Raw genomic sequence first — 26,153 nt, 5'->3', positions numbered from 1 at the left:
TTAAGTGCTACCTCAAAGTGATCTTGGAAGTCCACTCGATACCAATGATATGTGAATATGAGGACTGAACTACAATATTTGGTACTGGGAGCAAATGTTAATTCTGAAAACATCCCCAGTTATGAGGGTGTGCGCACTTGTGCAATCAGATTGGCTTTGTTTGTTTTCACTTCCCCTCTCAGATTCTTTTTGTCCTATGCTATGTTACACAAAAAGAGAGAAAAAAATTAGTCGTTATTGTGCTCTGATTTGTCCATTTCTCAAAAACCTGGCATTTGATCAAAGCCGTGTAAACTTTATTTAACAGTTTTTGCCAAATTTTCTGATCATATTGATTGGAATTTTTCTTGCCGTTTCAGCCAAAACAATTTCTAGTCTTAATCATTTAAAGTGCTAAATATAATTTTTTTTTTTTTCTTCAACTTTGAAACGGTCAGCGGTATATTGAGGATAAAGGAGCTCAAGGCTCCTTCTAAAGATGTGCAAGCTGGGTTTGGATACGGGCAATGAGTCTCAGAACTGCAAGAGCCGCAGGGAGTTAACTGGAAATGGTTCCGCCAACAAAAGAGGAAGGATGCAGATGTATCCAAGACCCTCCCTATTGCTCCTCTGTTCTTACACTCCTTTCTCTTAGCAAAAATCCAACTGCATTTCTGCTAAGGCCGTGCAATTCATCGAAATTCAATTACGATTATGAAACCTGCTCATAGAGTAGATACCGCCCCGGCTCGTCCTGGCGCAGACATAATTGGGTAGAAGTCTCTGAAGTGGCTCTGCACCTCTTTGAAGTCGAAAGTCATTCTCCGACCCTCATTAACATTAATGAAGTAGAGGGAACTTATTCTCATCTTCCATTACCGTTTGCATTTACTATTCTGGTCTGATAGTTTCTTTCTGTGTGTGCTCCTCTATTCCATCACTCATCTCTTAGTGCACAAATCGGAACATACCATTGTCTCAAAACTTTGCAGGAAAAAAGTCACCATTCCAATATATTTTTTTATATTATATAATATTTTTTTTCAAACAGATTTCTAGACCTTTAAATATGAAATAATCAGTACTTGCGCACATCGAAACTTTGATAAATCCCACACAAAATGTCCAATGTGGAAAGTCTTGGACATTTTGTGGCGCTGGCGTTTAGATAATGGTATGCAAATCAGCTTTGGTCTCTTCATCTCTAATTTTCCGCATATCTATATCAGCAAATTTGATATAATTATTCCCACTCAGATATAATTGTCTTAAGTACCCTTTTGATTGCAGTATAATCAAAACCTAACTGCAGTAATCTGTAATCAGATTTAAGTGGGTATACAATCATCTGTAGCAGCTCTTGGGAATTTACAAACAGTATATAATATGAGGTAATCGAGTATATTTTTGTACTCTTGCATTGATGATATTAAAATTCGATTGCTACTCAATTTAGTTACAAATACAGTGGAATCTTTGTCCCAGAGAAACGGTGAACAGAAAATTCTCTCACATATTTAGTGACAGAAAGTAGACCAGGTAAAAGCAGGTCTAAATTGTGGCGCAGATTACATTTGCAGTCATTTCTTTCAAATCTTCTTGACTTTTGAAATGACGTTTTCTGCTTTTGTGTCTCGTTTTTCTTTAGCGAACAGAGTATCTGCCAGGCACGAGCTGCAGTTATGGTGTACGACGATGCCAATAAGAAGTGGGTGCCAGCGGGAGGCTCGACTGGCTTCAGTAGAGTCCACATTTACCACCACACAGGAAACAATGCCTTCCGTGTCGTGGGCCGCAAGATCCAAGATCATCAGGTTAGTGCGTATCTGTTGATAAAAACCAAGCCATTCACAATTAGACCATCTTTGGTGTTATAAAATGTAAAAAAGGAAGTTTGATGTAACTACATTTTATCAAACCCATTCAAAAAAAATATCTGTGGCTATTTTTGGGTTATGACACATTTGGTCTCGAAATAAAAAGTGTTTCTTTCCAGTTATAGTAGGATATGAGTTCATCGAAATCAATTTACCAAATATGGTGGTTTTTTTTTTCTTCCTGCATGACTCCACAGCTTGGGAATTCTGTGGTAAGCACAAGCGCTGAGTTGCATTGTATAGTTTCCTAATTAATAAAGACTTTTGGGAACATTTAAAGTATTATGTTTCCATCTACTCAAATATTTTTCCCTCTGTTGAAACACTGTGGAAAAAAAAAAGTATTTGAGCTGAGATTATCCAACAACATTTTTCAAATCACTTCAATCAGGAAAAACACAAATCTGTCTCGGAACTAAACTTCTCCTTCCGTTCTTAACATTTTTTTCTTTTGTGAAGACAATTTGTAATTCTAGTATTGACACATAAAGTCGTTACACAATTTGTCTTGGCGGGCCACATGAAATGATGTGACGGGCCGCATCTGGTCCCCGGGCCTTGAGTTTGACACCTACGATCTATGTTAATATAAACACCAGACGTTTCGAAACCTGTCAGTCGTGCTGTTGTTGTTTTTTTCCATTAGTTTTCTAAAACCTCGACGGACCTCGGGGCCCTTGTTGAATTATCCTCACCGTTGTTGGGGAAATGTTTTGAAGTCCCTCACTCATTAGTCTGAACACAAGATGACACAGAGATTAAAGGATTTTACACAGAGATTAAATGATTTTACTGCACTGCACATCGTTCTGGGTATTAAAGCTTTATCTGATCAAAAGAGACAAAATCATTTGTGTGTGTGTGTGTCCATCATCCGAGCATTTGATGATCCCAAACTAATACAACTATAAATAACAGTTCTTAACTGTTCTCAACTCAAACGTCTTTATTAAATCCACCAATTTCTACCCTACTTGCCCATAATTTCAAATCTAAAGAGATTTCAGATCTTTTGTCTCCTTCCATCTCCAGGTGGTGATAAATTGTGCCATTCCCAAAGGGCTGAAGTACAACCAGGCCACGCAGACCTTCCACCAGTGGCGGGATGCTCGACAGGTCTATGGTCTTAACTTTGGCAGCAAGGAGGACGCCAATGTCTTTGCCAGTGCCATGATGCATGCCTTGGAGGTGCTGAACTCCCAGGAGACAGGTAGCCTTCAAAATATGTGTCTATCAGCTCTATGGCAGATATTGATTATTGTTACACTTTTTAATGCTCCAGTTATTGTGACATCACTTTCTGAAGCCTACTAGTGTCATTAGGTTAAATACTTTCAGCACTCTCATTAAGCCTTAGCCATTTGACCTTAATTGTTTTACCGATAGATGACCTTTAAGAGAAAGGTTATGGTAATGAGTGTTCAAGTATGAATAAATTAAATATAGGCAATGTCTGTACTGTGTAAATAGTTCTGTAATATTCAGAGGTGGGCATGTTACCATTTTTTACCGGACCATCCGTGACCTGGGCACCCTTCCATCCTTGTTCTGGCCCAATTCCATGTTAGTGTGCCAAAATGGTCAGAGAGTTTAGTCGGCACTTGACCTAGATGGGGACATTTACTACAGGGACTTACGCAAAACTAGTCCGTCGTTTTTCAAAACCTTTTCGTCCCTTGTCCAGGATGGATGGACAGACCGTTACGACCCTGATACGGAATGCCCACCTCTGGTAATATTATATGTCATGTTTAAAAATATTCCCAACATTAGATGACCTCATGGTAAGAGAGTGCTGATCAGACATTGCACATTTGAAATACTGTTGTATTCATAGCTGTTCTCACTTCTGCTACAAATATTCCCTGACTGTAACCTTGGTGGTGCACATTGGCCTTGGTTTATGACTCATCCACTCATTACGTAGTCTCATCCTCTGGCGGCATATAGTGTATTTGTTGGCATGCTGGACTAGATAAAGAGGCAGGAGAGGGAAAGGGGGGGGGAGACCTTGTGACATGGCTGAGTGCAGATCTTTAAATATGTCCTCGTGTTCCGCTTTGAGCTCCGATTGATTATCTGCCAATACTTTCCAATTTTCGGGGCCTATAATTCAACAAAGTAGATGATGGACGGTAATTGCGAGCGCAGAGGCTGCTCCACATGATCCGCCGTGCCCACTCCTCTTTATTATGCCCATCAAGCCTTTCTACAGCGAGTCTCTCATCACAGTATAATCCTGTCTTCTAATTGAACTCTTAGTGATCCCTCGTTATTGTAATAAGCATCATTATAATGCATTATGCTCTGTAGTGTGTGTGTGTGTGTGTGTGTGTGTGTGTGTGTGTGTGTGTGTGTGTGTGTGTGTGTGTGTGTGTGTGTGTGTGTGTGTGTGTGTGTGTGTGTGTGTGTGTGTGTGTGTGTGTTCATATGTATATAACTTGTCGACCGATCTGACTAATATATTCACATAGTTCTCATATATTGCATGGTCGGTAACTTTGCATTGCCTCATGAATATACATTTTAACAGAGAGGGAAAGAGAGACCAAATGAATGAACTAGCTAACAGCATCTTAATTGAAAAATATGTATTCTAGGGTTTCACTTTTACCATCGTTTCTCTTATTTTTTAAGAGTGAAGACGATTTGGGATTTTAGTATTGGCACGTAAAGATTTGTCTTTGTGGGCCACATAAAATGATGTGGCGGGCCGTATCTGACCCCCGGGCCTTGAGTTTGACACCTATCACAACAGTAGCAATGCTGGTTAACCTATCAATCCACTCCCTGTCCAATGAATTTTATATTCAGAATTATATTTGCCCACTTTTGTCATAAAAGGATATGGTTTGGAAAAGTTTTGTTTTTTTCACTATGTTAGTTTGAGGCTTGGCTAAATAGATTTGGGCAATTGCACGCATCAATTCTTGCGAGTCCATCTTCCCGGAAATGTGTTTAACATCTAAGGCAGAAAGAATTAATTGGATCACAGCGGGTTTTACATAATAGAGCAAGTCAGTGTTTTGTAGGCTGAGAGGTGCTCTGAGCATATGCGGTTCTTTATTTAGATGTATACCACAATATCATTTTCAATTTTAAATGATGCTGTTTCAAAAAATGTCACTTCTGTTAACTCGGGCAGTCGGAGACAGATGTAGCACGAGTGTGTCTCCATGTCGAAATTTGACGAGTTACTAACCAAAGGGGTCATCATTTATTTTCGGTACCTTCACGGTCTCTGACAGCAGTACACTCCATTTAGCAATCAATCTTTTTCTGGAAGGGGAGGGGGTTGAAACCTGAGTCAGCTATTTGTCCATAGACTCCCAGAGAAGCCTCTTCAAGCCCCATAGAAACAACCTACTAGTTTTATTTTACAGATCATGTGCTTGAAAGCACGGAGTAAACATTTTTAGAGGTTGGATCATAATAGCATGTGAGCAAACTTGTATTAGAGGAATCCCACACCCCTTTCTGGCTGCCCTCTTTATTTATTTTTTTCTTGAGCATAAAGTCTCAGGCTTCAATACCCCACCAAAGTGGCAGACTACACACTTACACCATTGCTGGACAAGAGCGTAGAAGGACTGGAAGAAGGAAGAACATTAAAAAGGTTTCAGATAGAAATAGAGGAAAGAAGACTTTTATCTCCTAAAAGTAGATCGTGACGTTATCTGACAAGTCACAAGATAATGAAGTAAAGAGATGGAGTGAGACGAGTCAAGACGTGGAACAAATTTCATTTTATTTCGCGTAACTGCTAGTTCGAAACAGACAATCGCTTACCGTATCGTCATGCCTGCTGTAGCAAGAGTTCAGAGATTCTCCGAGGACCATCAAAAGATTAGTTGTGCTCAAATCTACCTCAGAAGTGAGTAAAAGTGGATTGGAGTGTTTGCTTTGCTCGTGAATAGACTGAATGATGAGTGACAATCGGCATTTAAGTGAATTTTGACAAAGTGGCTTTAATGCAGTGCATTTTTAATCTTAACGTTTTCTTGGAAAGTGTGATAGACAAGGACAAAATGTCACGTGTGCTTCCGTTTTTTTTTTTTTAGTATGGCATTATTGATATATTTTAAAGCTTTACGTAGAATACAAAAGCATACGCGGCTATATTTATGTCCACAAGAGGTCGACATCCTCACGTTCAACACTGAAGTATCTGTGACGTTGCATGTGTGTTCGCCTTTAAAAGCCGGGCCTGACCTGTTGAATGAAGCTAACGTCAGCACATAAAAATGTCGAATTGGCTAGCTATTAGCTAGCTAAAAGTTAGCCACTCTGGTGTTCAATGACGGTCACATGCGTGTGTTTACTCGACTATATTTCGCAAATTCTGTCAATAAAGTGGGAGAAATTGCAAAAGCAGCTTATTCTATATTCCCTCTATCCGAACCACCTTTTAAAGGGACTATAATTTATTCTAACTGGCGGTGGTATCTTAAATTAGCTAACAAGCCTCAAGATGTCACCTGATTGGCTCATTATGATTCTATTTCAAATCATATTGCTCATACCTAAGGTTAATAACATATTGAGGAGAAAAAAAACACTCTTAACAAACCTCAGACAACAAAATAATCGCTTATAAAATAAATACTAATAATAAATATAATAATTAAATGTAACAAGGACTATATTTGTATTTTACTTATAAATTTAACGCAATAGGAGGGAAACTCCCTGAAACTACTAAACTCTTGTTTTAAACTTCATGTAATATTTAGAAGTCTAAAATGATCTGTCTATCCATACAACCATGTCCTAATTATAGTTACTGGTGAGCTGGAGACTATCCCAGCTGATATAAGGTGAGACCACGGACTGGTTGCCAGTCAGTTCCTCTACAACTATTCACACTCATGTTCACATCTTGTCTTCAATTACTTACAGTGAAAAGAAGCCAAAGGAAGTCTTGAGGTGTGATGACCGATATTAATTTTTCTTTCTTCTTTTTTTTACCGCTTATGCTTAAAATTGCGAATATTTTGACCTAGCTATTGTTTATCCCCATGGGGACTTAACTCCTCTGCTCTAATACCGCAGTAAGCCGCCAAGTGTTTACATGAATCACGATTGGTCTTTGCACTTGTCTGGCATTTGTAACTTAAAGTTTGCGGGCTGTGTCACCTACTGTGACGGTTCTTGCATCATGTGGATATTCTCGTCGATATTCTCTCACCAGGGAGATGGGACCAAAGTGTCTCCTATACGATGTTGTTATAGCTTAGCAATATGATAGATGTGTATATTGGGATACTAACGCATTCCTCGACACCCTGACTCCCTTGAGACCAAAAATAATGTTGTGGAATATAGGACATTGTAGGAGAACAACAACATATGGCTATAGATGGATTTTATACTATTAATGTATAAATGTCTTTATTATACAAATTTGGTACTGTATAGTAGTGGTGATATGATTGCAATGAATATAATTAGCTGTTTTGTTTAAAGATGACATGATCTGATAGCCCATGGAGGTCAGTTTTCTTCAAAACTTGTTTTTTTGCAATAAGATTGGGATCCCCACAACTAATCACTTTGAGTTTTTTGATACTGAAGCCTTCATTGGCTCTCAAGATCATTCAAATATTTGTTTGAACTGAATTCCGTTGAAGATCAAAGACCACCCAGAAAGTTATTAAAAAATGTTTTGGTTTTTTTTTTCAACTTCAATATCAGTTTGGCTCATGCATAATAGCAAGGCTATTTCAAATCAAACGGAATCACTGAACAGAAGGTTTCAAAAAAAAAAGTCTGATGGAAAGAGTTTGAAACCAGACCAAGGAGGAGGACGTCTAGATGTGCCAGGGAGGCCATTTTCCGATCTAATCGTTATTGATAGACCTTAAAAAGCCTTTTATAGTAGGAACGCTGTCCTCCAATAAGAGCATTGAAACATGCTTAAACCATAGAAGGCTGTTTTGAATTTGATGATGCGATGAGGTAAATATGATATTGTAATCCAGCTGTCTTTACTTGGCAGTCTAAATAAACCTGTCATGTTTAACTTTGACAGCGTGAGGACATGTGGAATTTCCTTTGTATGGAGAACTCTTCGCAAGGTCCAACTAGTTACATCTGTGTACGTATGTGTTGAGTTACTAGGCTTCACTTCCTGCCAATGTCAGATGTTGATATGGGAGTTAGGATCAAAACTGAAAATTAGCTTCTCTCTTTTAACTTTAAAATTTGTGGAAGAATGAATATTAAATAATAATATGTGACTGAAATTGTACAATGCCCTCCTTATTAATTAATAAAATGGCTAATGTCTGTTGTTTAATGTTCCAGGCTTAATAGTTCAAATTGATGATGTAAACAGATTCTATACCAGGAACATTAGTTATGTATCCTTCCCGTTATAAATCCACTGTATGAATAATAAATTGCATCCAGGAAGTCCCACCCCATCAAGTCGAGTGCTCTCTCTCTCTCTCTCGCTCCTATTTTCTCTCTCAATTTACTGTATCTCATTTTTTTTTGGGCTACCTTCTGTTTATCATCCACATCTTCTTGAGCTTTCTTTTTTACTGACGTGTAAAGCCGTCCATGTTACTCTCCTTGCATCTTTCTCCTCTCCCTTTGCTTCCATCATTTGTACTCCATTGGAGAAGCAGCAGAGAGTAACCACACCCAGCATTTGTGCGTCGTCATTAATATTCTACAAACAGGGAATGGAGCCATCTGCGTGTAAACCCTTGCCAGTATTCTGCAACTAAAAAGACTTGATCATCTCTGAAGAGATTTTTTTTTTTTTTTTTGGGTAGCAGGGAACCTGAGGTCATGCAGAGTTGAGCCACACGGGAAATTGACGGCTCAGCTATGGTTTTGTATGCGAGCTCACAGGAATGTACTGGAGCTGCTGGGCAAGTGAGTGGAACTAGCAGCAACGGGATGGAATTTGTACTGAGACAGAGAAATGGGTCAGACAAGACCCCACATGGACTGTGGAGCTATGTTTGCTGCCAGAAGAGACCCACACTATTGCTGTCTTCATGTATGTACATACAACAGAGAGTGGTCCTGATGTGATTTGAGATGTTACACCTAGTTGTGGAAACAGTATTTGTTATTTCATTTCCTTTTCTATTACCGGTTTGCATTTTGAGAGATTATAAAAACATCGGCTGTCCACCGATTCAGTTTTGCTTTGGTTCTGTGACCGTCTGGGATGTGTCATTATGGCACAAATATTATTAGGACAGACAGTAACACAATTACAAGATGATGTTCCTGCCAGAGGGAGAAAATGTTACTTTCAGCCTCCATGGACATATGGCCAATGTTTCTGTTTATATATCTATTTTTTTTTAATCAGTTGTGATAGCATTGATTCACACGTTTTTTTTTTATTATCAATTGGAATATGCTTTTATCACAGAGTTGCTCATTATCAAAATATTACTTAATTACTGCTCTGGTCCCCCGAGCGAAAATATAATAATACAAATATCTTAAGTGATTCATAACAAAGCATTCCTTTTAGCTCAGTAGTCTTCTAAATAGTGACAGTTTGCTTTCGCTTGTTGTCATCAGCAGATTTTAATCTATTCAATACCTTCTACGGCTTCCCTTTAATCATAACATCTCCTGTTGTTGTATTTGTATGTTTATTTAGGAAACAGTGTGTGAGAAAGCTCCATGTGGGTCCATCTGCTTCTGCTTAGGTTTCGCAAAAAGGTTAGCTCATTAGCAAGTGTAAATTAGGCAGCATTGTCACAGTGGGCCTGTTTCTTGCCAAATGCTTCTCACTCAGTGTGAGGGTCGCCCTTGTTTTATGTTGCTTTATGTGCTTCTTGATGACGGTAATTAAATCGAACAAATTAAGGATATACGGCCTTTGCTTGGTATTTCCCTTCTCTGCCACACCTTCATGCTCTCCTGGTAATATTATTTTAAGATGATCAATAGCATGGGTGTCAACCTCATTTTTGTTTGTTGTAGTTAAATTTTCCCTTAAATAGAAATAAATGGCCCCTCATATTATCACATACACACAAAATAACTCACTTAAAAATAAGACTTTTTACTGTTTTTATATTTTAATAAACATTAAGTTGTTATATGATTTGTCTTTGCGGGCCACATGAAATAATGTGACAGGCCAGAACTGGCCCCCGGGCCTTGAGTTTGACTGTTGTGATCTATAGTATCACTTCGACCTAGATCTGGTGAATAGAGAGGTTGGACGATGTTCTCAACTAGGAATTGTTGAATGCTTAGTCACCTCTTCTGATGAATTGAACGGCATAAATGCCACAGGACTTCTTTTTAGAATTGTTGTGTTTTGGGTTTGAAATACTGTATATTGTGAGTGGTGTAAGTCCAGGAATGATTCTCACATCTTGAATACCTTTATTAATCTGTGGTTTTGCCATCTGTAGGTTCAACATTGCCCAGGCAGTCACCAAATGTTCAGAATGGCCCCACACCAGAGGAACTTGACCATCGAAGAAGGTACTGCACACACCTTAGATATTGTTTCATGTTTTACTTTTTGAAATTCAGACATGAGCATGGTCTCTCCAAGACAAAGGCTCGAACGTATAACTCTCACTGCCAGCCCAGTTGAAATGGATTTTGACGTCTATAGCCGTCAATGGCAGTGAACGTGTTAAAAACCATCATTCCGTTAGGATTTCAGATTTCAAGAATGAAGTAAAGAAAATTCAAATGAAACCGAAAAAAAACATCATGAACAAAATGGAATGCTGTAGGTTGTTTATATCTGTTTTGTACAGCCCATCTACCATAAAAAAAAAAGTGAAGTGCTGAAATATGAATGCTCATCTCTTCCGTACACAAGTAATCAGACTCTCCGACCATATGCGACCTATGACACTTGGCCCAATATCGCCCTATTTATTAGTCATTGAATGAAAAAAGAAGATTATAAGACGTCTGTTTTCCCCCAAGCAAAGCTAATCATAAATAATACGATGACATGTCTCAGTAGTAATGCATTCTCCAGGTGTGAGTCAATGGTTTGGCTATTTTTTTTTTTTTTTTAGATCAACTGCCAGGAAGTTGAAGTATGTGTGTCTCGTGATCCTGGCTGCTTTCCATCGCTTCTTTTTGTCATGCACACATGAACATTTGTTGCTGATGTCATCTGCTGTCTGCTGATGGACACTTTAATAATCCGCCATCGTTGTAATAAGGTGAAAAAAGAGGAAAACATAGATAAAATGGGGCATATTCTGCCTTTGCTTCTCTAAAAGGGAAAAGAAATTGGAAGCAACAAACATTTTCAGCCACAGACAGCAGACTGTTTAACACAGCATATTGTTCGTATTTATTTTCTGACTCACAAAGAACATCTGTGAAAAATTACAGTCCCAACCATTCCCCCCCCCCCCTTTTTTGGCAAAATAGTCTTGCTATTAGTTCATTAAGACAAAGTAGACCACTAGATTCATTGTAGGATATTTCAAGTCAGTGTTCTGCTGTCTATTTTTGATGTGTATTTTGAGAATGTGTTGTATAAATCCCTCGTTTATTGCGTTCCAGACCACCCTGGAAATTGACAAAACCCGCAAAGACCAAAGAAAAATTCTGCCTTTATCCCCGGCAGCCTCGATTAAAATTAGCCCTCCATTTTGTCCTCTACTCCGTTGTCCACAAAAATGTTTTTTTTTAACCCACAAATCCAGATCTAATGGTTCTCCTAGTTTCAAGTCCTCAATTGCGTTGTTAATTAGCTATGAGATCGAGAATTAGGAAAACAAAAAAAAAGACCCATCTTACGTTTTTAAAGCGAGAAATACGTAACAGCGCTCTCTAGTGGTTAAAACGTATAATGCGCTCTCATCTTAAATAGATGAATAAAGCAATTGAGAGAGGACCAGAATTTGTTTCCATCTTCCCTCTGCGATGGATTACAATTCAAATCCCTTACTAGTGGTGGTTGGCTATATCCAATGAACAAAAGATGTTGACTTCAATAGAGACATGCAGTACTGTTGCTTGTTTGTTTTGAGAATAATTTTGTTTGGAAATTCATTGGACACACTAAGGCTTCAGAAGCGACAGACGGAGAGAACTGAGCAAAAAAAAAAAAAAAACAGTATGAGGTTTGCGAGGAATAAAAAAAAAAAAGAAAAAAAAATGGCACTTCCGCAACTCCCATCACCCAGCTCCCACCATTCATTGCTCTAATCCTCCTTTTCAAGGCAGAAAATGCTCCAATGGTCTAACGGACATATTTATCTCATGTATGAGCACATTAATGACAGGCTGGAAGTGGAAAGATAAACCACTTGCATAGAATTGTGGGGCGCTACCCTCAGATTAAAAAGACATGAGCTGCAAATAATGGGCTGCGGTATAAATAGCTACACAGTATGTGGGAGTGTGTCGGGGGTGAGCAAGGCTTTTGGTGAAGGAGTGTGTGTGTGTGTGTGTGTAAATGTGCTGAATGAAAGAGAAGATGAAGACATCATTTCTAAGATATATTGATTTTTCATATGGTACAGTATTTTCAATCTACTGCTTGGGCATTTAGCTGTTGCTACTAATGGAGCAGTGTCTGTAACACATGTTGACTTTGGCAGATCTTCTCTTGGACATGAACACAGACACGATTACTCGAACTACAAAGTGTTTGCTCTTGGCTTGGATAGCATTTAGGGTGTTTTGTTAGGACACACACACACACACCACACGGAGAGCACGAGAGAGATTGTGTATCGTACAGTGACGAGATCTTTGGAGTGAAATGGGTCCATATGGTCCATCTGCACTCGTATCCATTCGGTTGACTTTTCATGCTTCTCGGAGCCAACCAGGCGAGCCACCGAGTCCAGCTGGCTAACAGATTCTGCCAGGCTTCAGTGTCGTGGAAGATTTAGCACATTTGTTACTTGTTGAAAAGTGGTAAACAAGATTTGGACATAAGACTCCAAATGGAAAACTCCAGGCGATGCATCAAATTAGCATGATCTCTTTTTTTAGCTAATGTTAGCATGACAATATTCAAGTCTTTTAAGTCTAGAACCTTTAAACCTACAACTGTTTTCTGATACTATATGTTTTCTAAAATTAGAACTACCGTATTTTCCGGACTATAAGGCGCACCTAAAAACCTAAAACTTTCTCAAAAGCCGACAGTGCGCCTTATAGTCTGGTGCGCCTTATATATGGACCAAATTCCTAAATTTAAACTGGCCCGAAGCATGGTGTCATGAAATCAATCATAATCATGAATCAAAAAGACTATGGATCATTACTTTGTGATTATAAAGTAATTTGTTGCGTCTGAAGTTGAAATAAAAAAGATAAAATGGAGAATGATTTGATTTGGATTAAAAATCTGACATGATGCATTTATGGTGCGCCTTATAGTCCGGTGAGCCTTACATAAGGACAAAGTTTTAAAATGGGCCATTCATTGAAAGTGCACCTTATAGTCCGGAAAATACGGTACAATTAAATTTTAATCAATGTAAATAAAGGGCCATTTAACATTTTTAGAACATCGTACAAGTGCCATTTTAAATTACAGAACAAATCTCACATTAGCTTCTGAGTAATAACTGAAAGTGCCCCGCCTTTTGTTTTTTGTTTTTTAGGTGTCTTGTTTCTTAATACTGTTGACGGTCATTTGCATCTGGTTTTCCTGGTTTTTGTCAGTGTGTTCTTCGCAGCAAGTGATGCATGTTACTTCAACATGGGAAAACCCCCGGGGAATATTTTTTTACCAGGCAAAACTAACTCATCATTACGCGTTTCACATTAAAGGCTTTAGCAAATTTCCATTTTCTTTTGTTGCCTTTACTTACTGTGTTTTACATTTTAGGTTCATATAGAATCAATGTCATTCCCCCAAAAATTTTTGAGATTTTTTTTTACCGAACATTGACACGTTTACAGTAGTATACGGTACAATGAACTTTTGCAGGATACATTGTGATCGGTCTCAGGGGTTTGTAGTAAACTGCTGCAAAGAGGAAAGAAACATATATGATAGTTGCATGTATATATACATAGCAATTCAGCCCTCAGCGCCACCCACGCTCCCTTGGCAACCGTTTCCTCGGCAACTCTTGTCAGGGGGGCGAATAAGACGCCAGTTAAACAGAGCAGAGGGCTTTTCACAGCGTTAAACCCTCTGATGTTTCCCACCAAGTGGGAAGGGAGATATTTGGTGATTTTCTTTTCATTTTCCACATGGAAAAAAGTTTCAAGATGTTAGTCAGGGTGGGGCAAGAACTTTAAATTCAAACTCAAAACAAATAATGATAGAAGATATTGATGATGACAGTCTTTTTTTTTATTTTTTTTATATACTTCCAGCGTTGTATTCCAGTGGCTTTGAGTCATATGTGTTTTTTTTTTTTTCTTTTTCGATTCTTTCTGCCAGTCTTAATGAAACCGTGTTCTACTTGTAAACATTTGGCAGTGGGAGAAGCTGCTCTCACTGTTCAAGAATGCGGACTTGGAATAGCTTCCACTGTCACATGGCATATGCCGAACAGCCAACAAGAAACCAAAGGTGTCATTGTAATGAACGACAGCCTTTTTTTTTTTTTTGTACTGAGTCATTAGCCTCTAAAACGCTAATTTCCTGTTACATTAAGTTAGCATAGTCTGAATCTTCGGTTGAATTTAGAATGTGGTTAAAGCTAACAACTATCAGAATAGCTGAGGCGGCCTTTTTAATGGGGACAATTCAAGCGATTCCACTTCATCAACCGATGTGTTGAATAAAACTAGGGCATAAAACAAAGCCTATACTTTATGTTCAAGTTTCTTTTTCTTCTTTTGTTTGATATTAATAATCACTGCCAATGTAAAAAATCGTTTGAAATTTGAGTTTGACTGACTTTTTCAACAGTAGCTAAACATGGATTACTATAATCCGCCTCATTTCTCACATTACTTGAAATACGGCTAAGTAAGCAGGATATTTGTTGTATTTTGTTCAAATAAAGTGATATTAGAAATAAGCCGATAAAGTGATTGAAATATGTTTTGGTTCCCACATTATTTTATATCATAAACTCTTAGTTGCTTAACTGTGTTAATTTTGTGTGGGCGTTTGACAGTGGGCATCAGAATATGGATTAAGAGTCCATGAGAAGATGAAAACAAAAAAGATCACACAATTCCACGCTGAGAAGTAAAAACATATGTGAGAGATAAATAGACTTAAAAGTCCTGCCTGGTAATTTATGTTATGTAATATGTAAACTGGATTAAAAATGGAATCCTCTCAAAATGTAAACAGAATCAACCGAACTCTACTATCGAATATCTTTTGTCCTGTACATGCATAAAATCAAATATAAAACTTTATTTTACGAGAGTACAGTGTGCCCATTTGAACGAACTTAAATTTTAAGACGTTTATTTGAGGGAACTAGGACAGCGTGTGCAGTAGTGTAGCGGATCAACCCAAACTTCCCCACTTGGTGGAAACTTGGGTTTAGTTTCCTGAAAGAGAAAAATAGTGGAACACAGCTGGCAATTGATAGAACTATTATTAGATTGAAGGCCATGATGGATGGATGGACAGATGGGCGGACGGATGCATGCTTTAAGAAAAAAAGGAAACTGGTCTGTTGCGCTACAAATGCTAGGGAGTGATGAAATAATGTCTATGTATGACACCATTAGCATAACAAATGGAAAAAAAGGGAACAACTGTGTTAAAATAAAGCAATATTTATGCTCATGGTTTAATTTTTTTCCCTGTGAGTCGGATTTCAGTGAAATCAGTATGACTGAGCCTATTGTGATTTCCCGCTTTATAAAACACACAGCAGTTTTGAGTGTTTTATGTGTCAAGAAGCATTGCCTTGTGTGACCCAGCTTCAAACAAAAGTGCTCTCGAAATAACAACATTTAAGAATTGTTGAAATTATCTCTGGAAAATCTTGGTGTTCATCAGGTTGTGATAAGAACAGACCAACGGAAAAATTAATTTCCAAAATTGTTTTGCATCCAAGATTCCTCTCAAACTGTAAAGCTTTAGTTCTCAAAAATTATTTTTACACTTTCACCAAATTAGACAGAACCAGTAGAAAGTCTTTTGCCTCAAGCCTGTTAAACATGTTGCTGTCATGCCTCCCGTTATAAACTACTGCCTTCTACTGACACCTAGCGGCCAATTCATAAACTTCACACAATAAATATACTCAGATGCAAAGCGACTTACATGGCTTGCATTCTGCTTATGTTCTTTATTTAGGCTAATTTAGCATCTTAAACATTTAGAAAAATATACTGTATTTATGTTTTATCCCCCAAAAAATAATGCATTTTTATTTTATATCTATTTTTTCCTGCCGGTCAGTAAAGGATAGTGTTGAGTCAATGGGAGACTTCAACTTGCTGTGTACCTAAATTTTAGATTGCGTAACATGGTTGTGATGCCTCGTAGCAAAAGTTATATAATAATATTGAGTGTTATGTAATGTCATCATCAGTAGTTGGTTGTGGGTCAGAAGGGTCAAGAGCTGGCCCGCACTTGTGAGCTTTTTTTAATCGTTCTGTTTTCTCCAGATATTTTGAATGTTTGTAGTTATGAGAACGTATGGAAGTTTTTACAATGCATTCTGGCCTTGATTATGGTTTAAGTCTTTATGGATTATTGAATTGTATTGTATCTTTGATTATTTTATTTTTTTCCCTTCATCCAGGCAGCTCCAGGAGCTGCAGCGACAAAAGGAGTTGGAAAAAGAACGCCAGGAACGCGAATGTCAAGAACGTGAACGTCAGGAACGAGAGTGCCTGGAGCGAGAGATTCAAGAGCGGGAACGTCAGGAACAGGAACGTCAAGAACGAGAGCGTCAGGAACGGGAGCTTCGAGAAAGGGAGGCGCAGGCCGAGAGGGAGCGACTGGAGCGTGAACGTCAGGAGCAGCAGGAGCGTGAGCGGATGGAGAGGGAGAAGGTGGAGAGAGAGCGGCAGGAGAAGGAGCAGCAAGAGCAGTTGGACAGAGAGCAGCAAGACTGGGAAAGAGGGAGACGTATCTCTAATGCTGGTGAGTGATGCACCTTTCTTTTAGCAACACTATTTTTTCACACTCGATCAGGTTTGAAGTCTTTACCGTAATTTTATTAATATTTTCCCTAATCCTTTTCAATTTGAAGTTGGTTGCATGGCAGCTTTTATGCTTCTGTTCACACTCGTAAATCTTCACTAACCCCCAAGTCCACGTCGTGGTATATAGAATTGCAGTCTATTAGAATTTTATATGATAAATCAGTTCATATCTGTTCATTTACAATTTGCTCAAGATGAATCATACTGTAGGGTTAAGAGATAATGACACTCGCCAATATTGGGCTTTGGATGTTTTCTTTGAACTGTACAATATGGTTTTACATAATACAGTTCATAGTTTGTTTTAGTTTCTCACTTGTTATGAAGTCGATGTACAGTTTGTCTTGGCGGGCCACATAAAATGATGTGACGGGCCGTATCTGGCCCACGGGCCTTGGGTTTGACACCAATGGCTTAGATGACCCTTGTGGATTCTGCAGTTTTAGGTAGCAACGTATACCTGCGGTGTGTGGATGTGGTTAGTAAAATTACGATGACAAATCATTGAATATTCCGAATGTTAAGCCTTACAAATTCTTAGACAAAAAATGTTGACACAGTGAGTGGATGACAGTGGAGCTGCAGGAAGTACTACAGCGCTGACCCAGTGTCCATAACTGATGATGAAATTGATGATTTGTCATAAGATGGAGAATTTCAATCCACTCAGATAGGATGGCATCTTTGTGGAACGCTTGATTGCAATGTTCACCCTATTAGCATATGCACGCATGGCCACACATGAAGGCTGACACAGTTCAGCGGTGTTACTCACAAGCTAAAAATACATCAGGGAAAATGCTGGTAAGACCCTCGGGGTTGTTTGTGTGTTAGTAGGAATGCTTGCAAAAGGCTTTAGATAAGGGGGTGGAGTGAGGATGCAAAGTTACACTGGGTTTTTACGGGATATCATCTAATATGGTTTGGTACTTACTACTTGGTTCCTAACTTTATCACGCTTCAATTTTGATCATGTGTTGTGCAATTCCATTATCGACCATTTTTCTTTCACTGATTGCTTTAGTCCAGAAAGGTCAGATATCATCATTTACAATGAATTGAATACTTGTTTTGTGCACATTTGTGGTTAGAGTATAATAAATAAAAATTGATATTTGCTTAAAGAGATACTTTTGACAAAAGTCGGAAGAGTCAACATTAATTTTTTGTATGTAAAATATGAGTATAGCAGCAAAATTCACCCATTTTTATCCATCTGGGGGTGGGGGGGGCATTTTGTTACTGGTGAGCTGTCATGAGTTGGAACCATTTCCCATTTCAATTTCTGTCAACATTAGAGAGGCAGAAAATGAAAAAGAGTTGATATTAAATCAAGTTTGTTTGTGTCACTCGGCTTTGGCTTGAATATTTGTCTTTGTGCTCGCAAGAAATCTATCCAAGCTTTATTTACTCTTTCTACAGCACAATCTCAACATCTGTCCACTAACCTCAGCTAAATGAAATACATTCAATAACCTGGAATCAAACTGTGGTTTAGCTGTGCCCTTTTTTTTTTTCTTGCTTCACCTGCTTCATTCTCTTCCCCCCTCCTTCCCCCACACCCTCCTTCCATCTCTCTCTCCTGACCTGTCGACCTTCTGTCCTGTGCACGATGGCTGCCTCCTTCCTCCGTCGGTACCTTCCCTTCTGTCCGTCTTGTCGTCCATCACCGTGTATTATCCGTGCGACTAGCATTCGAAAGCACTCTATACAGCCCCACCCCTCAGGAGTATAACAGGACATCATCCACACCGACATCTCCATCCACACTGATCTATCCAGCCGCGGGGTCCCTTTTATCCTCTTCCGCAACACCCCCCACACCACCTTTGAGGCACTCGGCCTCCCGTTTTGCCACTTCGCTCGGCTCTGCCTTCCATCCCGTCCTTCCCCACTACGCCACCGTCCCAAGGAGACAGCAGGCGGTTGCCCAAGCGCCACCCCCGGCTCCCGCCCCAGTCCCCGCCAACGCGCCCAAGTCTGCGGTGTGTTCAGCATACAACTTCACCCCCTTGCCGCCATCACCCCCGGTCATGATAAGCAGTCCACCGGGGAAGGCCGCTGGCCCACGACCTCTCATCCCCATCGCGGCCCCATCCCCGCTCACCCAGAAGTCTCCTTCACCATCTACTAACGGTCCGCCTATGTTTCCCGCACCTTCCCCGGTCACCATTTTACCACACAGCCAGCCTCTGGGCATGGCCTGCCCGACCCCTCCGCTTCCGCCCACCCCGCCACCATTCGCCTCTCCAGCAGCACCCCATTCTTCTTCGTGCGTCTCGTCTCCCCCCTCCTCATCCCATGCTCCTGGTTTGCCCTCTCCCTCCACAGCGCCCTCTGCTGTTGCTTCCGCTGAGCACCTCACTCTCCCTCTGGGACTGGGCCCAATCGGGCCAGGAGATTCAGACGCAGGCCAAGAAACTCACCAACTGCATTCAGGGTCCTCAGATCAGCCCCAGGGTAAGGCTTCTAGTCCACTTTCTACCGCCTTTCTGTCTTTCACTGCCTTTGACTCACACACTAACAATAATAATTCATCCTGATCTCTGACGTTTCATTTCTTTCTGGAAAACGATCGTATGTTTCATACCGGACCTCTATGTAGAGCCATCGCTGTTGTCTTTCTTCTTTGTCGGTCTTCTCGATAGCTCCTTGTGTGTCTGTGTCTGCTTAAAAGTAAAGATCCAGTTTGTTGGAAGTTCACAGAAAGTGCAACGTGTCTGGTCTTTGAGCATCATAACTGTCATCTTTGCAAAATACAAATCACTTCCACTTTGTTGTTCTCCACATCTGTTCGGTCAATATACTGACCTGTACAGTTTGTCCTCCTGCGACTTAGTCATTCAAGATCACGGTAAAAGTAAACTCTTAATTCGATGGTGGTTCGATCATTATCATATGTAATTATATCACATTTTACAAAAACAATGAAAAAGTTTGTCTGGTTTTTGTTTATGTCGAGAGATGAGATTGGACATTTTATGTGTTGGAGTGATGAAATATTGATCTTACTCTACATATCGAACGGTAGTGCCTGCATTACGACTAACAACTAACATTTGGAATTGACACACTAACATGGCATGTCGAAAAAACAATTTAATTCTCTCTCGCATGACACCCCTAAATGACAAAATATTTTTTTTTTTACACTTTGTGTATTATTTCGACATGCTGAAGCATATAAACAGTGCTTAAAACATATCATTCAATGTAAACTAAAGGTCAACAGTTTGATCCTTAAGCTCTCCTCTTTGTTTCTCCTCCCCCATCTTACCAGACATTGTGCAGCCCGTTGGGTTGACCACTCCAACCCCTCCCCCACCTCCACCCTTGCCACCCGGCTCTACTGTGACATCTGTGGCCGCCACTCCGGTCGCTACCCCAACCACACCGTCCGGACACCCACCCCCACCGCCGCCTCCTCCTCTGCCTCCTACATTGACCCCGGCTGTGACCCCTACTTCCCCGCCCGGACCTCCTCCTCCTCTCGTGGGCTCGACACCACCCCCGGCGCCTCCTCTTCCCGCTGGCCTCTTCTCTCCTTCGGAGGAGCGCCCTGTCTCAGGCCTGGCTGCCGCTCTGGCAGGAGCTAAACTTCGCAAAGTGCCAAGGGTGAGCACTAGTACACAACAATTAGTACTTATGTATTTATTCATGTATTGTGTCGGCCATAGGTGTCAATTTATTTTATTTATTTTGTTTCTAGAGTGATGATGCAGGGGCAGCTCTGGCAGCAGCCTTGTTGGGGGCTGCGGGGGCCAAATCGGAGTCCAGAGGCAATGGCCCTCTACCTGGAGGTGGTGGGCTCATGGAAGAGATGAGCGCCTTATTGGCTAGAAGGTACCAGCAGAATTTCTTAATTCCAATTTGCTTTATGCTTTGGGTCAATTGTGTGCTTTTGGCATTGTATTGGAAATACCAAATGAAAGAAAGCATCTTGTCTTTTATAGAAGAAGAATTGCTGAGAAGGGATCTTCACCTGAACCCGACCAGAAATCGGTAAGTGTAATCGTATATCTTTTTCCAATTGTATATGATGACTTTGTGTGGATAATCCAACTCTCTTGTTTGTCCATCAGGAGGAGAATGAAATAACAACGACCCCTAAAGTGTCAGCATGTAGCACGCCAGGTGAGAGTCCAACAAGCTTTCTGTTGCTCTCTCTCTTAAATAATCTGTTAATTAGTTCTGTTTTTTTTTTTCCATACAGACATGCCCAGAAAGCCATGGGAAAGAACAAACAATACTATGAATGGTAGCAAGTCACCAGTTATTGGAAGGTACTGTATCCCTTCCAGCATTCACTTGATTCGAATAGTTTTTTTTTTTAAGCATTTATTTATTTATTTCATTTATACTCAAGAAAATATCCATTTTCCTTTTTCTGTTTAAGTAGATATGGTCTAAAAAAAAAAAATGCTTCAGAACCAGAATAAATAAGTCCCTTTTAGTCCAATGGCATGTTGCACTGTTGGGGTTTCCCGGTGCTTGCTAACATCACTAAAGCTTATGTTGGCTTAATGCGCTCATGTCATGAGATGACACAATGAGGCAAATTATCTGATGTTCTTTTTTTTTTGTTTTGTTTTAGTTTTAGTTTTCGACCCCCACCCCTTTGCAAATAGAGGATTATTTTATTTTGACTACATAATGCTGCTCCAGACATGGTTACGGACACACAGGTAGATACTAAGGTGTTCTTTGTTAAGCCAGTGTCTCTGCTGCTCACACAGACGAGATTCTCCGTGGAGAAATCCCATGGCAGCAGACTCCGCCAACAGGTAGACTGAGGACCTGTGAGCGTTTGAGAACCTTTTTTCTTAAAAAAATAAAATAAAATCCTTCCCCTGTTTTGTCATGGTATTAATGGAAAACAGTTCATACAAGCATTTGGAATGAATCCAGATTTATTTGTGGTTATACATGATCAAACTACAGTGCAGCTCTGCTTATCAATTGTTTGAAAAATGACATTGTGTGCATTGTTTCTAATCCACTGCCAGTGTGATATCGATTTTCTTTGCATGCTGCTCTGCTTGCTTCCCTCTCAACTGAAAACAGGGAAATCCATATGTGCGTCATATAATTCTCTCTAAATATAGAGGAACGCCCAGTGCAGTGTAGACTGCACAGTAATTATCATTATACGGCCCAGCAGGCATCCAGAGATAAAGGCTTGTCATTATGTATTAGTGCACGACTGTGTGCATGTACAGTTTGTGTGCTTGGAAGTACCAACTTCAACATTGGAATATTTTTTTTGGGTGTGTGCGCCTGCAAGCGATAGAAATACACACGTACTATTGTGTTTGACAATAATACTTCATCATATATATTATTTCATATGTATCTGAATGAAATAGTGACATTTGCAGTAAAAAAAATACGTGAGCGGCATATAATAGATTTCACGCTGGTTACATTCAAATGAATGGGAGTAAGCCCCGCCTTTCAATATATATTACACTCATTTTTTTGTGTTTTTTCGCCCACATCCGCTTTTTGTAGCATACCATCTTTTTATGGATTAAAAAGGAATGCAAAACTTTTTTTATTTCCCACAATAAAGTTCTGGTCAAATTCTGAAGCATCGGCCAGTGTACAATAGCCCTTATTATTTATTTTTCATTTTTTGTTTCTTTTTTTTTTAGTTATTTATTATTATGGTATAGCAGATGGATACTATGTGAATTATTTCAGAAGACTATTTTTGATAGGATAGACGGAGCAACAATGTTTTATTTTTTTTCCTGCCAAGGTCTACTTATACTAAGTACACACTGCTAATCTGATTTGCAGCCATACTGTGCTGATTTCTGACCACCTTGTTTCTGTCCTTGTTGAGGGTTTCGTTTAGTTTAACTCTACCATATTTGTCTTTCAGACCTAAATCTACTCCAACACCTACCGCATCCTTAAGTGCCAACGGAGTGCCAACAGAAGCTGTTGACTATGACAGATTGAAACAGGTTAGCACACTGAAGGTTAATGATAATTCAGGAATATTCCAATAGTGTTTGACATTGATCACACTTGGACTTTATGGAAATGTCTTCTGTTTTATCCTTGTAGGACATTATGGATGAGATGAGGAAAGAGCTATCGAAGCTAAAAGAAGAACTCATTGATGGTATTGAGCTTTTATTTGCTTTTTGTCTTTTATGCTGAACCTTAAAAGCAATATATATATTTTTTTTTTAAAAAGAAAAAGCATTTAACTGGTATATATCTAATTTTTGTATTATTATTCGTGTCTCCAGCAATCAGGGAGGAACTGGGCAGGTCCAGTACAGCATAGATGCTCCATATTCCCACTTCTACAAATCCAAGCCTACATAAACCCAACTTGGGTCACTCTAAGACTACAGTAGACAGTACGACCGCCCAGAACAAGATATCCACCTAGTAGCGGCGTTGACAATGAAGAAAGCAACCACAAATACCTGAGAGAGTACCTGAGGCAGAGCAGCATCATCCTGAGTGATGTTTAACTCTCATAGTGGAACTCCTTCTCCTCCTCACACTTTCCTCAACCCTCCGCTGAGGGCATCGCGCCCTGGAGGACTCAGAAGTCTGAAAGAAAAGCGCATGTCTTTATGCAAAAAAAAAAAATAATGTCGGTTTTTATCCTTAAATGAGAAAATATACGAAGAAAAAAAAAAAAAAAGAACTTTTCAAAGATACTGTAAAGTTCATTTGGTGCGGAAGGGAATCAGAAGTCATTCTGGTGATTTTTTTTCTATCAAAAGGCATGTTTTATGAAGAAACAGGAAAAAAAGTAGGGATGGAAAATCTCCCTCCCACCCCTCTTCCCATAATGCCATAGCAGTAGCGTGCGTGCCAGCGAACGAACAAGTGTGAATGAATGCGAATGGGGCAAACCGCCACTGCTGGACGCCGTCAAGCTCGTCTTCCTCAAATGGCTATTTGAACCTAAATATGTATAAAAGAGAGAAGAAATGATTTCGAAAACCATGTATCTGTTTCGAGCCTATCGATCAAAGGCCATATCAAGTAGCTCCATGATCATCATAGTCAGGTTACATCCATTCATCTTTCTTTCTGTTGCTTGGTGACGGAAGCTGCATGTCAGATAGCAGCCATGATAGCTTTCTAGCTAGCAAAAAAGTGCTATTTTGCTAATACCCATCATGCTAGTCAAGCATGGACACTGTAGATGGACTTTGTGTCCTTACTCTGTTTTAATATTTTTTTTTTCCTTTATAAAATGTAAAGGGTAAAAAAAAAATCTGCCAAGAAAATTCATTCACTCCCACAAGTTAATTACAAGCAATAAGTGTAGCATCTATTGTAAAGCCCCTTCAATTATGTTTCTGTATCAGAGCTCGCTTTGGAAAGGAAATTACCGTGTGGTTTGTTTGCTAACTGAAAAGCATGATTTCATGGATCTCTCTGTAACATCCTGTCATATTTTATCCTTTGTGTCATTTACTGTCATAATGATCTGTTCTTTTTCATTTTTTTTCCACAAATCTAGAGTGCATAATCTTGTGTGGGGTGTCTTCAAAGATGTCAATGTGCCATTCAGTCGTTTCACCTGTGCTTGCATTATTTTTATTTGCCTTAAAGTAAAAAAAAGAAAGAAAAAAATTCAGACAGTTCTTTTTTTTTCACTCCAAGCTTATATTTGAGGAATTAATGTGAGATCCAAAGCCATGGTCCAAAATAGCTTATGAAATTTTTGATACTAATTTTATTCAACAAGCATTCAATTGAATTCTTACAAGTCTATGAAAAGTAATTTAGAGTAGATGTTCAACAAATTGCACAACACTGTTGCAAAACTTCCCAAGAAATTATTCGGGGATGGAATATAAAAAAATAATACAGTTTATATCCAATGTCTGAAATTCTACTTGAGAAAAATATTTTCTCAAAAATGTCATAAACCAACTGTAATCTTATCATTTTAATTTTTTTTTAACTTTTGTGTCATGTTGAACAAACTAGATTTTAGTTTGACTATTTGGTCAAGGGAATGAATAATTTGGTCTTAATTTGGATATTAAAACATGCAACAATTTGTTTGAGGGTTTGTAGTGGAACATTTCAAATCAATCAGCATCACAGAAATGATCTTTTTATACATCTATCCTTTAAAATATACAGGTGTAAATTCTATTTTAATACATCATCTCTAAATCCTCAATTTCATTATAAACATACAACCAAGATTCTAATGCACTTTAGTACAAAAGCAAGACACACACAAACACAACTGCAGTGTGGCTATATTTCACCAAAGGACTCAACAATCAATCAATTAAGTCACCTTGCTTATTTTTCAATCATCCTCATCAGGAGAATTTTAATAGCAGTATCATATCTTAAATGCATCATAAAAATCTACGTTTTGGACTAGTTAAATGATACAATCTCTCTGTTGACTCCATGTTGGTTTGTGCCTTGTTCCGAAGTTGCATTTAATAGATGACTAGTAATAATATTTGTCCATTAAATACATATGTTGTGTATTTCTATAGTGTATATTTTCCATTGAGGAGAGAGTTTAATGACCTTGGTACTGTTCCTCACGAGGAAACATCTGTGCAACAAGATCTGCTTAGTTGTTTCCACTAAGTTGAGGCTTTTTTTTTTTTATTTCTTACCGCTATGAAGTACAATCAAATGTCGGCCTATGAGGATTAAGGGGAGATCTTAACATTTTGTTGCCAGTCAAATGTGTTCAAAAAATTTTGCTTTCTTTGCCTAATTTGGAATTGGGACTAGGAATGCTTCTGTCCATACGGTCTTGTCAGTTTGATCATGGAAACACTTGTTTGGTTATAATGTGAAGGGAAAGAAATTGTAGAGTTTGAAAGAACTTTTCAAAGGGGGTTGGTTAAAAGCTTGAAGCCACAGCATGTTTCAAAAGTTGTGTTTCCAGACTTTTTCTTTTAACATCCACATTGTGTACTATACTGTGTTCATGTTAATTAGTCTTTTCTTACATGCTAACATTTTGTTTTGTTTGAGCAAGTTAAATAAAATTGCAATACAAGACATGAAGTCATTTTTTTTGTCAATGTGTCATTATTATACATAATTATTACCATTCATTTTTCTTGCTATTTTGCAAACAAATAATTGCCCAACACTAGCTCTTCTACTTTTGTAGTCTTACACTACTTGAAGAATTTCATTTTGAATCGCTTCCCCGGTGTGAGTAAGTCTGAGCCACAGCGTCCTACATTCACCCTCAGCGAAGAA

General features: G+C 39.0%; 1 protein-coding gene across 4 annotated transcripts in view; it reads left to right on the top strand.

Moving 5' to 3' along the window:
• The window catches only part of enah (ENAH actin regulator), a 41,292-nt gene extending 15,345 nt beyond the window's left edge, over positions 1 to 25,947 (top strand). For 2 of the 4 annotated variants that reach the window (XM_085937776.1, XM_085937780.1), the window contains 13 exons: positions 1,628 to 1,793; positions 2,889 to 3,066; positions 10,256 to 10,328; positions 16,514 to 16,857; positions 18,612 to 19,379; positions 20,200 to 20,534; positions 20,629 to 20,762; positions 20,873 to 20,921; positions 21,002 to 21,053; positions 21,133 to 21,202; positions 22,807 to 22,891; positions 22,995 to 23,052; positions 23,183 to 25,947. In XM_085937776.1, the coding sequence (XP_085793902.1) occupies positions 1,628 to 1,793; positions 2,889 to 3,066; positions 10,256 to 10,328; positions 16,514 to 16,857; positions 18,612 to 19,379; positions 20,200 to 20,534; positions 20,629 to 20,762; positions 20,873 to 20,921; positions 21,002 to 21,053; positions 21,133 to 21,202; positions 22,807 to 22,891; positions 22,995 to 23,052; positions 23,183 to 23,220 (2,350 nt within the window). In that variant the 3' untranslated portion in view covers positions 23,221 to 25,947. The remainder of the gene's footprint in view (positions 1 to 1,627; positions 1,794 to 2,888; positions 3,067 to 10,255; positions 10,329 to 16,513; positions 16,858 to 18,611; positions 19,380 to 20,199; positions 20,535 to 20,628; positions 20,763 to 20,872; positions 20,922 to 21,001; positions 21,054 to 21,132; positions 21,203 to 22,806; positions 22,892 to 22,994; positions 23,053 to 23,182) is intronic. The other 2 variants (XM_085937778.1, XM_085937779.1) reach the window with 2 other exon arrangements.
• Positions 25,948 to 26,153: the final 206 nt, after the last annotated feature.

Source organism: Syngnathus leptorhynchus, chromosome 18, assembly GCF_054491065.1.
Source record: "Syngnathus leptorhynchus isolate UIUO chromosome 18, UIUO_Slep, whole genome shotgun sequence".
Classification (NCBI taxonomy): Eukaryota; Metazoa; Chordata; class Actinopteri; order Syngnathiformes; family Syngnathidae; genus Syngnathus; species Syngnathus leptorhynchus.
Note: the sequence above shows the minus strand (reverse complement) of the source record. Positions and strands in the feature narration are given on the sequence as shown.